Source organism: Manis pentadactyla, chromosome 13, assembly GCF_030020395.1.
Source record: "Manis pentadactyla isolate mManPen7 chromosome 13, mManPen7.hap1, whole genome shotgun sequence".
NCBI classification, from domain to species: Eukaryota; Metazoa; Chordata; class Mammalia; order Pholidota; family Manidae; genus Manis; species Manis pentadactyla.
This window is the reverse complement of record NC_080031.1, coordinates 93,888,828-93,902,036: the sequence shown is the minus strand read 5'-3', so window position 1 is coordinate 93,902,036 and position 13,209 is coordinate 93,888,828. Positions and strand designations below refer to the sequence as shown.

General features: G+C 42.2%; 1 protein-coding gene across 20 annotated transcripts in view; it reads right to left on the bottom strand.

Moving 5' to 3' along the window:
* The window catches only part of OBSCN (obscurin, cytoskeletal calmodulin and titin-interacting RhoGEF), a 152,475-nt gene that overhangs the window by 89,375 nt on the left and 49,891 nt on the right, over positions 1 to 13,209 (bottom strand). For 19 of the 20 annotated variants that reach the window (XR_008993394.1, XM_057490836.1, XM_057490838.1 and 16 more), the window contains 2 exons: positions 12,773 to 13,048; positions 2,501 to 2,776 (listed from right to left, as the gene is read on the bottom strand). The exons of the other annotated variant lie outside the window; for it this stretch is intronic. Coding sequence is in view for 18 of the 19 variants with exons in the window: in XM_057490836.1 (XP_057346819.1) it covers positions 2,501 to 2,776; positions 12,773 to 13,048 (552 nt within the window). In the remaining variant the exon portion in view is untranslated. The remainder of the gene's footprint in view (positions 1 to 2,500; positions 2,777 to 12,772; positions 13,049 to 13,209) is intronic. 20 annotated transcript variants of the gene reach the window in all.

Genomic DNA, 13,209 nt, shown 5'->3' with positions numbered 1-13,209 from the left:
AGTAAGAAATCAGAGGGAGGCTCTAGTCCACCTGGGCAAGGATCTCTTTCTGAGCCCACTATTCTGTTCCTTTGATCTGATAGCTATCCCTGCATTGAGACCCCATTGCCTTAATTAACTGTAGCTTTACGATCATTCCTGATATGTGGCACAGCAAATGCTCATGTTTTGCTTTTCTTCAGGAGAAAAGTGTATTGGCTGTTCTTGGCCTTTTGATTCCACTTGTTATTTTTCAATCCACCCCAAAAAATGTGTTTTGATTTTGATTAATGGACATCTTTGACATTTTGCATGGATTCCTATCCATCTATTTCAATCTCAAAAGGGTTTAATCATTTCCCTGCACAAAACCTCTTAGCACCTTTTATCACACTTGGAGTTAGGTAGTTTTGATGCTATTGCAACTCTTTTAAAATCTCATTTCCAAGTGTTTCGTGCTGGTATATATACAAGTATTTTCTGCATATTGACTTTTTTACATAGTAATCTTTCTTCAGAGTCTTATCTAGTCTAATGATTTATCTCCTGGATTTTCTGAGTTCATAATCACAACATCAGTGAATTCCACATTTATATTTTCCAAATTGTATGACTTTTATTTAATTTGCTTCATTTCTCAGGGATTACAGTGGCCTAATCATCTATAGTTAAAGCTTCCAAGGTTCACTTTATGTGTGATGATATTCATGTTTCCTGTGGAACCATTTATCAAATCCAGAGCACTTTTATACAGCTTGTTAAGAATTTTATGGCACTAATTGATAGCTAATTTTATCAAACATTTTTCTCTGCATTTATGACATTAAATTTTAATCAAATGCTTTTATTCTGTATTGAGATAAGTGCATCATTTTTTACTCTACCTTTTGATGTCAAGCTTTATATTAACCTAACGCTTCTGTCAAACCAAACTTGCAATTCCAGACTATAGCTTCCATCATAGTGTAGCATCCTCTTGATATATTGCTGAATTTACCCATTCTGCTAATAATTTATTCATGATTTTGCCCTTGATACCCATAATAGATTGGCCTTTCATTTAATTCCTCCTCCTTTTCTCATCAGATTTGGGTATCAATGTTACATTTTCCATATAAAGAGTGTTATGGAAAGTATCTCCTTTTTCTACTCAATAGAACGGTTTCCATGAGCATGGAGTAATTGTTTCCAAGAATATTTGATATAGTTTATGGAAGAAGTCCTGGACTTCGGACTTTTTATTATCGGTTCCACTTATTTAAAAGTCGTAGAACTATTTGAGTTTTCTCTATTTTTGTGTCAGTTTTCATATAGTTTACCAGGAATTAGCCAAACTGTCACAACTTTCCAAAGTTACTGCCATAAAATATTGTGTCATATACTCTTAAAAATAACATTTCACAGACATACACAGTGGGGTTTTTGATATCTATACACAGCCAGAAATCATTATATACTGAGGAAATGTCAACTGTTGTGGTTTGGTAACTAGGAGTCAACGTGTGATGGCAGCTCACCTCTGTATGGTATCAAGACTCTTAACAAAGGGAAGATCATTTGACCTTTAGACTTCTCTGCATATCAGCCAAGGAGACACAGCTACACACTAACTGTCATGAGATGCTATAAAAACAAATGCTCCTTTGCCACTCAGAGGCTGCTCCCACAGGGACGTCCCCAGTAGCAAGGCACGTCGGTGTGGCAGAAGCTACTTTTTCCCTTCTGTTCCTAACTGGACAAGTGTAACTCAAAGGACAGCTCTGACGTTGGGCATCCGCACTGAAGACAAAGGCAAAACGTGATCTGCTTCCAACAATCCCAAGTATCACAGAGGAGCAGTCACCAATTGTCCATTTTTTCTTCTCTCTCCACGGACATTATAACAAAATATGCACCTGTATTTTGCTACGTAAGATAACAGAGAGCTTCCATACCCCTGAAAAGGAGGAAGGGGAGTCCCACACACCTCAGATTTGACAGTTATTTGAGATAATTCCAAGTATGACTATGTGGCCAAACTTTCCCCTAATCCAGGCTCAGTGCAGCTGAAACATCTCTCCCTGACAAGGCCTGGCATCAATTGCTGGGTGATGTCACATGGTACATGTCAGAACATATAACGGGAGGACACTGACATATCCCAGGTGAGTGATACCTGCTCCACCCCAGACCCCAAGTATCAGGTACAGCCAGAGTCTGGACACCAGGGAACAGAGTCTGGACACCAGGGAACACCAGGAAGGTCTGGGCCGGAGCTAGGAACGTGTGACTGAGCATTACTACGTGGAAACAGCACTTGAGTTTCAGAAGGCCCCTCTCCTTTCCACGCATACCCTTCTCACCAAGCCTCCCGCGGCCCAAAAGTCGTATGAAAATGGGAGATGGAAGGATGGGAGATGTGAAGAGATGACGTCTAAAGAAAGTGCACAAATGTCTGGGCTGTAAGCCGTTTCCAAGAGCATCTCCTTAGTACTAAGTAAGTACCAACTTAGTGCTAACTCAGTACTCCCAAAGCACTGACCTGTGACGTCCAGGCGGAAGGACACCTTCTGGCCGCCGGCCTCACAGCTGTACTGCCCGGCGTCCGCCTTCCCCGCCTGCTGCACCACCAGCCGCCTGGCGCAGCCCTTGGCCTCCACGTGCACCTTCGAGCCGGAGCTCAGCTTCTTCCCGTCCTTGTACCACGTCACCTCCGTCTGGGCCTGGGCCACCTCGCAGCTCAGCGTGGCGCTGGCCCCCGCCTCGGCCTGCACCTCACTGTGCGCTGGCTGCTCCTTGGCAAACACCACCGAGGGCTCTGGGGACAGGCAGGGGAACCCAGAGTCAAACACACAGGGATACAATTCCAAATGCCACCTAAGTCAGGATGGTAGCACTGAGGGAAAAAGGACTAAATGGAGAGTGGAGGACCAGAACCTTCCCCAACTGTGCACACAGCTGTGTGGCCTGGAGAAGCCCCAGTGCCTTCCAGCAACAAGTAACAATGTAGCTGTGCATCTGTGAGTGCCCGATGGGGCTGTTCCAGGTGGGGCCGATCCAGGTGGGCACACTGGGAAAGACCTCCCCTGGCACACACTCCTCCAGGAGACGATCTGCGGGGTCATGACGCATGCACTCCTCGACTTCGCTAGGTGACACTTTTATTTTTGGTTTGTCAAAATTTCTATGGCAAGAATTAATGCTAAATTTTAGCAAACCTTATTTCTGGATTTGCTATGTTACATTTTGTCAAACCTTTGTTCTGCATTTACTGAGATAATCACATCATTGTTTCATTCAACCTGTTAATGTCACAATTCATATTGATCTGCTTATGTTTCTAAGGCTAAGTCAGAATTGCATTCTGGGACTATAACCTTCAGCATTGCATATTATTTTCTTGATACATTGCAGAATTCAGTGCACTAATATTTGTCTCGAATTTTGCCTTGATAACTAAATAGAGTGCCCTGCAGTGTTAATTACTGTTAGGCTCCTTGTCATATTTGGTATCCAGTTACATTACCTACAGGAAACCACTTGGAGAACGTTTCTCCTATTCTCTAGAAGGACCTCCATGAACACGGAATAATTTCTTTCTAGACTATGTCATGTGATTTACCAGTATAAGCACTGGGCTTAGATCTTTAGGGGAATATTATTTATTGTGTTTCCATTTACTTAACAGGTTATAGGGCTATTGGAATTGTCTAAATGTTCTTGTGTCACTTTTGACAGAGTTTTCTAGGAACTGGCCAACTTGGCAAAACTTTTCAGTGAAATTATTTGCCATAAAACAATTTGTCATGTTCTCTAAAGTTACCATTTGACAAAGACACAAAGTGACTTCCCACTACCTATACACATTCACAACCGCTGTGTTCTGAGAGCAGCAAACTCTTGTGTTCACACCCAGAGGTCAGTGTAGGACTGCAGACACTGGTATTTGACATGAAGACCCCCTGAATGAAAGGGAAATCAATGTGTTTCCCAGCCTTCTCTATGAACCAGCCAGGGAGGCACAAAGACACTAGCATTAGGAAAATTCTCTAAAATAAACACTGCTTTCTGAGGTAGCGGCTGCTGTTACAACAGGAACTCATGTTTAACACCCTGTGGTTATAGAGTATGAGCTGCTTATTAGTTTCCAGTTTCTAAGTTTACAAGTCAAACTCCAGGAAGAAGAACACAGAGTATCCTAACCAAAGACAAAGGAAAAGAAGTTTGTCTTTCAAAAAAGCATTCTGGGGGGCGGGGCTAATATCACCACCTGAGTAGAGCAGTGGAAATCTCCTCCAAAACCACATATATTTTTGAAAATACAGTAAAGACAACTCTTCCTTAAAGAGAGACCAGAAGACACAGGACAACAGCCAGGCTACATCCACACCTGCGAGAACCCAGCACCTCATTAAGGGGGTAAGATACAAGCCGTGGGTTGGCGGGACCCAAGAGCCCCACACCCCAGCTCCCTGCGGGAGGACAGGAATCAGATCGGGGAGGGAGAGGGAGCCCAGTACTGCTAAACACCCAGCCCTAACCATCAGCACCAGAGCGCAGACTCAGTGCATGCGTGGGGCGCTGCAAACTAGGGACACAGGACAGTAAGACCTGTGAGTGGGTCCCTGCAGCTGGCACCCCAGGGACAAAGAAGAGCAAGTACTTTTTGGAAGTCTTAAAGGGTCAGGGACCCCACAGCCGGATGGTAGCATCCCGGGATACTTAGCCGAGCAGTAGGGAACTCTGGGCACCCTAAACCCCTGGATAGCAGGGCAGCTCAGAAGCCCCTCACGGAGATAAACAGCCTCCTGGCCATTTCCCCTCTGATGTGGCACCGCCATATCAGAGCAACAGCCCGAGGCAGACCATGCCGACAGCAACAGCGGAGATAAACTCCAGAGCGGCCGGGCAAGAATCAGAAGCCCCATCTGAGTGCAGCTGCAAAGCACAAGCCACTAAAGGTCACTTTTCTCCCAGGACAGGAGGGCCACAAACCAACAATAAGGGAAGTTCTTCCAGCCGTCACTCGTCCCAGCTTTGCAAACTATCTCTATCGCCATGAAAAGGCAGAATTTGAGGCCGACAAAGATCACAGAGACAACACCTGAGTAGGAGGCAGACCTCACCAGTCTTCCTGAAAAAGAATTCAAAATAAAAATCATAAACATGCTGATGCAGATGCAGAGAAATATACAAGAGCTAAGGGATGACGTCTGGAGGGAGACTACAGATGTTCGGAGGGAGATTACAGACGTAAAAAAAAACTCTGGAGGGATTTATAAGCAGAATGGATAAGATGCAAGAGGCCATTGATGGAATAGAAACCAGAGAACAGGAACGCATAGAAGCTGACATAGAGAGAGACAAAAGGATCTCCAGGAATGAAACAATATTAAGAGAACTGTGTGACCAATCCAAAAGGAACAATATCCGCATTATAGGGGTACCAGAAGAAGAAGAGAGAGAAAAAGGGATGGAAAGTGTCTTTGAAGAAATAATTGCTGAAAACTTCCCCAAACTGGGGAAGGAAATAATCGATCAGACCACGGAAATACACAGAACTCCCAACAGAAAGGACCCAAGGAGGACAACACCAAGACACATAATAATTAAAATGGCAAAGATCAAGGAAAAGGATCGAGTTTTAAAGGCAGCTAGAGAGAAGAAAAAGGTCACCTATAAAGGAAAACCCATCAGGCTTCTCATCAGACTTCTCAACAGAAACCTTACAGGCCAGAAGAGAATGGCATGATATATTTAATGCAATGAAACAGAAGGGCCTTCAACCAAGAATACTGTATCCAGCACGATTATCATTTAAATATGAAGGAGGGATTAAACAATTCCCAGACAAGCAAAAGTTGAGGGAATTTGCATCCCACAAACCACCTCTACAGGGTATTTTAGAGGGACTGTTCTAGACGGGAGCACTCCTAAGACTAAACAGATGTCACCAGAGAAAATAAAATCACAGCAAAGAAAGCAGACCAACCAAATACAAACTAAAGGCAAAAAATAAAATAAACTACACACTAAAAGCAGTTGAAGGAAACACAAAGAGCACAGAATAAAACAACCAACATATAAGGAATGGAGGAGGAGGAATAAGAAGGGAGAGAAGAAAAGAATCTCCAGACAGTGTATATAACAGCTCAATAAGCGAGCTAAGTTAGGCAGTAAGATACTTAAGAGGCTAATCTTGAACCTTTGGTAACCAAAAATTTAAAGCCTGCAATGGCAATAAGTACATATCTTTCAATAGTCACCCTAAATGTTAATGGGCTGAATGCACCAATCAAAAGACATAGAGTAATAGAATGGATAAAAAAGCAAGATCCATCTATATGCTGCTTACAAGAACTCACCTCAAACCCAAAGACATGTACAGACTAAAAGTCAAGGGATGGAAAAACATATTTCAAGCAAACAACAGCGAGAAGAAAGCACGGGTTGCAGTACTAATATCAGACAAAATAGACTTCAAAACAAAGAAAGTAACAAGAGATAAAGAAGGACACTACAGAATGATAAAGGGCTCAGTCCAACAAGAGGATATAACCATTCTAAATATATATGCACCCAACACAGGAGCACCAGCATATGTGAAACAAATACTAACAGAACTAAAGGGGGAAATAGACTGCAATTCATTCATTCTAGGAGACTTCAACACACCACTCACCCCAAAGTGGATCACACTTATGATCCACTGGGCAGAAAATAAGTAAGGACATGGAGGCAATGAACAACACACTAGAACAGATGGACCTAATAGACATCTATAGAACTCTACATCCAAAAGAAACAGGATACACATTCTTCTCAAGTGCACATGGAACATTCTCCAGAATAGACCACATACTAGCTCACAAAAAGAGTCTCAGGAAATCCCTAAAGATTGAAAGTCTACCAACCAACTTTTCAGACCACAAAGGTATAAAACTAGAAATAAATTCTACAAAGAAAACAAAAAGGCTCACAAACACATGGAGGCTTAACAACATGCTCCTAAATAATCAATGGATGAATGAACAAATTAAAATAGAGATCAAAGAATATATGGAAACAAAGGACAACAACAACACAAAGCCCCAACTTCTGTGGGACGCAGGGAAAGCAGTCTTAAGAGTAAAGTATATAGCGATCCAGGCACACTTAAAGAAGGAATAACAATCCCAAATGAATACTCTAAGATCACAATTATTGAAACTGGAAAAAGAAGAACAAAGGAGGCCTCAAGTCAGCAGTAGGAGGGACATAATAAAGATCAGAGAAGAAATAAACAAAATTAAGAAGAATAAAAGAATAGAAAAAAATCAATGAAACCAAGAGCTGGTTCTTTGAGAAAGGAAACAAAATAGATAAGCCTCTAGCCAGACTTATTAAGAGAAAAAGAGAGTCAACACACATCAACAGAATCAGAAATGAGAATGGAAAAATCACAACAGGCTCCACAGAAATACAAGGATTTATTAAAGACTACTATGAAAACCTATATGCTAACAAGCTGGAAAACCTAGAAGAAATGGACAACTTCCTAGAAAAAAACAACCTTCCAAGACTGACCAAGGAAGAAACACAAAAGTTAAACAAACCAATTATGAGCAAAGAAATTGAAACAGTAATAAAAAAACTACCCAAGAACAAAACCCCTGGGCCAGACAGATTTACAATGGAATTTTTTCAGACATACAGAGAAGACATAATACCTATTCTCCTTAAAGTTTTCCAAAAAACAGAAGAGGAGGGAATACTCCCAAACTCATTCTATGAAGCTAACATCACCCTAATACCAAAACCAGGCAAAGACCCCACCAAAAAAGAAAATTACGGACCAATATCCCTGATGAATGTAGATGCAAAAATACTCAATAAAATATTAGCAAACTGAATTCAAAAATACATCAAAAGGATCATACACCATGACCAAGCGGGATTCATCCCAGGGATGCAAGGATGGTACAACATTCGAAAATCCATCAACATCATCCACCACATCTACAAAAAGGACAAAAACCACATGATCATCTCCATAGATGCTGAAAAAGCATTTGACAAAATTCAACATCCATTCATGACAAAAACCCTCAGCAAAATGGGAATAGAGGGCAAGTACCTCAACATAATAAAGGCCATATATGATAAACCCACAGCCAACATCATACTGAACAGCGAGAAGCTGAAAGCTTTTCCTCTGAGATCAGGCACAAGACAGGTATGCCCACTATCCCCACTGTTATTCAACATAGTACTGGAGGTCCTAGCCACGGCAATTAGACAAAACAAAGAAAGAGAAGGAATCCAGATTGGTAAAGAAGAAGTTAAACTGTCACTATTTGCAGATGACATGATATTGTACATAAAAATCCCTAAAGACTCCACTCCAAAACTACTAGAACTGATATCAGAATACAGCAAAGTTGCAGGATACAAAATTAACACACAGAAATCTGTGGCTTTCCTATACACTAACAATGAACCAACAGAAAGAGAAATCAGGAAAACAACTCAATTCACAATTGCATCAAAAAGAATAAAATACCTAGGAATAAACCTAACCAAAGAAGTGAAAGACCTATACCCTCAAAACTACAAGACACTCTTAAGAGAAATTAAACCAGACACTAACAAATGGAAACTCATCCCATGCTCTTGGCTAGGAAGAATTAATATCGTCAAAATGGCCATCCTGCCCAAAGCAATATACAGATTTGATGTAATCCCTATCAAATTACCAGCAACATTCTTCAACAAACTGGATCAAATAGTTCAAAAATTCATATGGAAACACCAAAGACCCTGAATAGCCAAAGCAATCCTGAGAAAGAAGAATAAAGTGGGGGGGGGTCTCACTCCCCAACTTCAAGCTCTACTACCAAGCCATAGTAATCAAGACAATTTGGTACTGGCACAAGAACAGAGCCACAGACCAGTGGAACAGATTAGAGACTCCAGACATTAACCCAAACATATATGGTCAATTAATATTTGATAAAGGAGCCATGGACATACAATGGGGAAATGACAGTCTCTTCAACACATGGTGCTGGCAAAACTGGACAGCTACATGTAAGAGAATGAAACTGGACCACTGTCTAACCCCATACACAAAAGTAAATTCGAAATGGATCAAAGACCTGAATGTAAGTCATGAAACAATAAAACTCTTAGAAAAAAGCATAGGCAAAAATCTCTTAGGCATAAACATGAGTGACCTCTTCTTGAACATATCTCCCCGGGCAAGGAAAACAAAAGCAAAAATGAACAAGTGGGACTATACTAAGCTGAAAAGCTTCTGTACAGCAAAAGACACCATCAATAGAAAAAAAAGGTACCCTACAGGATGGGAGAATATATTTCTAAATGACAGATCCGATAAAGGCTTGACATCCAAAATAGATAAAGAGCTCACCCACCTCACCAAACAAAAAACAAATCCAATTAAAAAATGGGCAGAGGAACTGAACAGACAGTTCTCCAAAAAGAAATTCAGATGACCAACAGACACATGAAAAGATGCTCCACATCGCTAATTATCAGAGAAATGCAAATTAAAACCACAATGAGGTATCACCTCACACCAGTAAGGATGGCTACCATCCAAAAGACAAACAACAACAAATGTTGGCGAGGTTGTGGAGAAAGGGGAACCCTCCTTCACTGCTGGTGGGAATGTAAATTAGTTCAACCATTGTGGAAAGCAGTATGGAGGTTCCTCAAAATGCTCAAAATAGACTTACTATTTGACCCAGGAATTCCACTCCTAGGAATTTACCCTAAGAATGCAGCACTCCAGTTTGAAAAAGATAGATGCACCCCTATGTTTATCGCAGCACTATTTACAATAGTCAAAATTGGAAGCAACCTTACTGTCCATGAGTAGATGATTGGATAAAGAAGATGTGGTACATATACAGAATGGAATATTATTCAGCCATAAGAAGAAAACAAATCCTACCATTTGCAACAACATGGATGGAACAAGAGGGTATTATGCTCAGTGAAACAAGCCAAGCGGAGAAAGAGAAATACCAAATGATTCCACTCATCTGTGGAGTATAAGAACAAAGGAAAAACTGAAGGAACAAAACAGCAGCAGAATCACAGAACCCAAGAATGGACTAACAGGTACCAGAGGGAAAGGGACTGGGGAGGATGGGTGGGTAGGGAGGGATAAGGGTGGGAAGAAGAAAGGGGGTATTATGATTAGCATGCACAATGTGGGGGGTGGGAGAAAGGGGAGGGCTGTGCAACACAGAGAAGACAAGTAGTGATTCTACAACATTTTGCTATGCTGATGGACAGTGACGGTAATGGGGTTTGTGGGGGGGACTTGGTATAGGGGAGAGCCTAGTAAACATAATATTCTTCATGTAATTGTAGATTAATGATAACAAAAAAAAGAGAAAGAAAAGGGGGATTTCTCCCTGATAGGATAAAACTAACTGCAAATCAATGATTAATGCATGCTTAACATATCCTTAATTCTGATCTCTGAAAGGGTGTCAGATGATCAACTATGGAAGTACATTTTTCTGATAATATTCCTTTCTCTTAAAAAAAAAAAGCAGTTCCTGTGTGGTGGTCTCCAATAGGTTCTTCACAATGGTATAAAAGTCATATCAAACTGTGGGCAAAGGGTTTGTGTCTATACAGAGGATCCAAGCCTAATTTGGCTACCCAGAGAATGAATTAAGATATGATATGAAGAAGAACTTCCAACATCAACATCCTCTGGAAGAGTCATTCCAGAGGATGATCATCAAAAAACCCCAACAAAGATCCACGCACTGCCACAGGTGTAGATGCACTCATCCCACCAGTTCCTGGACTTGCTATTGGAATGAGGAAGGAGATATCTAAGGTGTCCTGTGCATACAGTAAAACAACAAATTTGACTGGATCTATACTGTCGGAACTCAACCAAGAATTAGGATAAGTGCAAGTTGCAGCGCTCCAAAATCATGTGACTATAGACTATCTACTGTTAAAAGAACATATGGGATGTGAACAGTTCCCAGGAATGTGTTGTTTTAATTTGTCTGATTTTTCTCACACTATTCAAATTCAGTTAGACAATATCCATCATATTATTGATAAGTTTTCACAAATGCCTAGGGTGCCTAACTGGTTTTCTTGGTTTCACTGGATATGGCTGGTAATTGTAGGTCTGCTTTCGTTATGTAGCTGTATTCCTATTATGTTAATGTGTGTGTGCAATTTAATTAGTAGTTTAAAACCTATACATGCTTATGTTACTCTACAAGAAGATATGTCAAAGAAATAATCAATCTTCCCATGTTTTCTTCCATCTGCTACTTCTATAGCTTTTCTTCTTCCTTCCTAATTACAACCCTTTAGTAGAATTCGTGCCTCATATCGAAATTTCCGAGTATCATAATTCTTCCAAGTGGTAAAGATACCTCAAGACAAATGCTCGGCATAGAAGCCACAGGGCATAAATCTGCAAAGAAGTAAAAAGCTAACCTTTTCAAACAATAAGGCTTCCCTCTCACTTACCAACTTCACATTTCCCTGTATGGCCCCGGAAGATGACTGGTTAGCCAGAGACGGGTAAGATTCCTCAAGGGAGGAACAACCTAAGACAGGCACAGTCGCAGGGGTGCCTTCAGGTGAGAAATTGGGGATCAACAGAGGTGAGGCTTAGAACCCCACCCCTCCTGTTTTGAGAGAAATCTTCTGCATCCGTGGATGTTTTGTTGCCCTTGTCTTGGATTAATACTTAGTCTATTGGCACAGACATGATCATCTACATTTGCCCTCTTACAGCACTAAATTATGTTTTCTACCTTTATCTTGCATCTACTTACCACTTCAGCATTTTATTTAAAAAATATGGGAGAAATGCGGGATTCGCATATAAATCAAGTACAAAAATCAAATGAATAATCATATCTGACTTGATTGTTTATAGTTCATGATCCGTGATCAAATCTGAAAGTTTCTGTGATATGACTGCCCTTGCACTGTTCACCATGTAAGAACTTGTTCACTATGTAAGAACTTGTTCACCATGTAAGAACTTGTTCGTTATGCCTCAGAAGATTGGAGACTGTTGAGAATTAGGCTTGGGGTGGATTAATGATTCTGCATTGAGACCCCTATACAGAATTTTATTGTTGTCAACAACCATTAGATCAATAAATATGAGAGATGTCCTCTCAAAAAAAAAAAAGCATTCTGAACTGCACTGGTGCTTATCACTGGTGAATAACTACCAATATGAAGCTCCTGTTTTACTAGGCACAGGAACTGCCACAAGACACGGGCCTCCATGGTCGCAGACAGGGAAAAGAGCAAAGAGCCTCCCAGAACACCTGAAACCACGATAAATGAAATTTTACATTCAGGACAATTCCAAGTACAGTTGCATGGCCAGAATGGGCCCCTATTTTGGTTCAATGAAACGCAAAGAGTTCCCACTAGAAAGAAGCCTCATGCGGCATTAGGGGAGGGCAAAGGGAACTGCCAGGACATTCAGCAGAAGGACCTCCTGGAGCCCAGGTCAGGAGACAGGCCACACCAGGAACATCCTGCACTGCTGCTGGGGACGTTTGCTGGAGAACCATTACATGGAAGCACCGCTTCAGGTGGACGAGATTGCCCTGACGCATGCAAACCCTTGCCCTCCCGTCTCCCTGGGCTCAGCACGGGACCGAGACTGAGAGGGGAGGAGAAGTGGAGATGGAAAGAGATGAGGTCCAACTGGAAAAGCCCCTGGGTCCGTCTGGGCTGTAGGCCAGTCCCATCCTTACTACCAAACAAGGCTAACTGAGTACCACAAAGCACTGACCTGAGACGTCCAGGCGGAAGGACACCTTGTGGCCGCCGGCCTCACAGCTGTACTGCCCGGCGTCCGCCTTCCCCGCCTGCTGCACCACCAGCCGCCTGGCGCAGCCCTTGGCCTCCACGTGCACCTTCGAGCCGGAGCTCAGCTTCTTCCCGTCCTTGTACCACGTCACCTCCGTCTGGGCCTGGGCCACCTCGCAGCTCAGCGTGGCGCTGGCCCCCGCCTCGGCCTGCACCTCACTGTGCGCTGGCTGCTCCTTGGCAAACACCACCGAGGGCTCTGGGGACAGGCAGGGGAACCCAGAATCAAACACACAGGATACAATCCCAAATACCATCTAAGTCAGCATGGCAGCACTGAGAAAGAAAGGACTCAATGGAGAGTGGAGGACCAGAACCTTCCCCAACTGTGCACACAGCTGTGTGGCCTGGAGAAGCCCC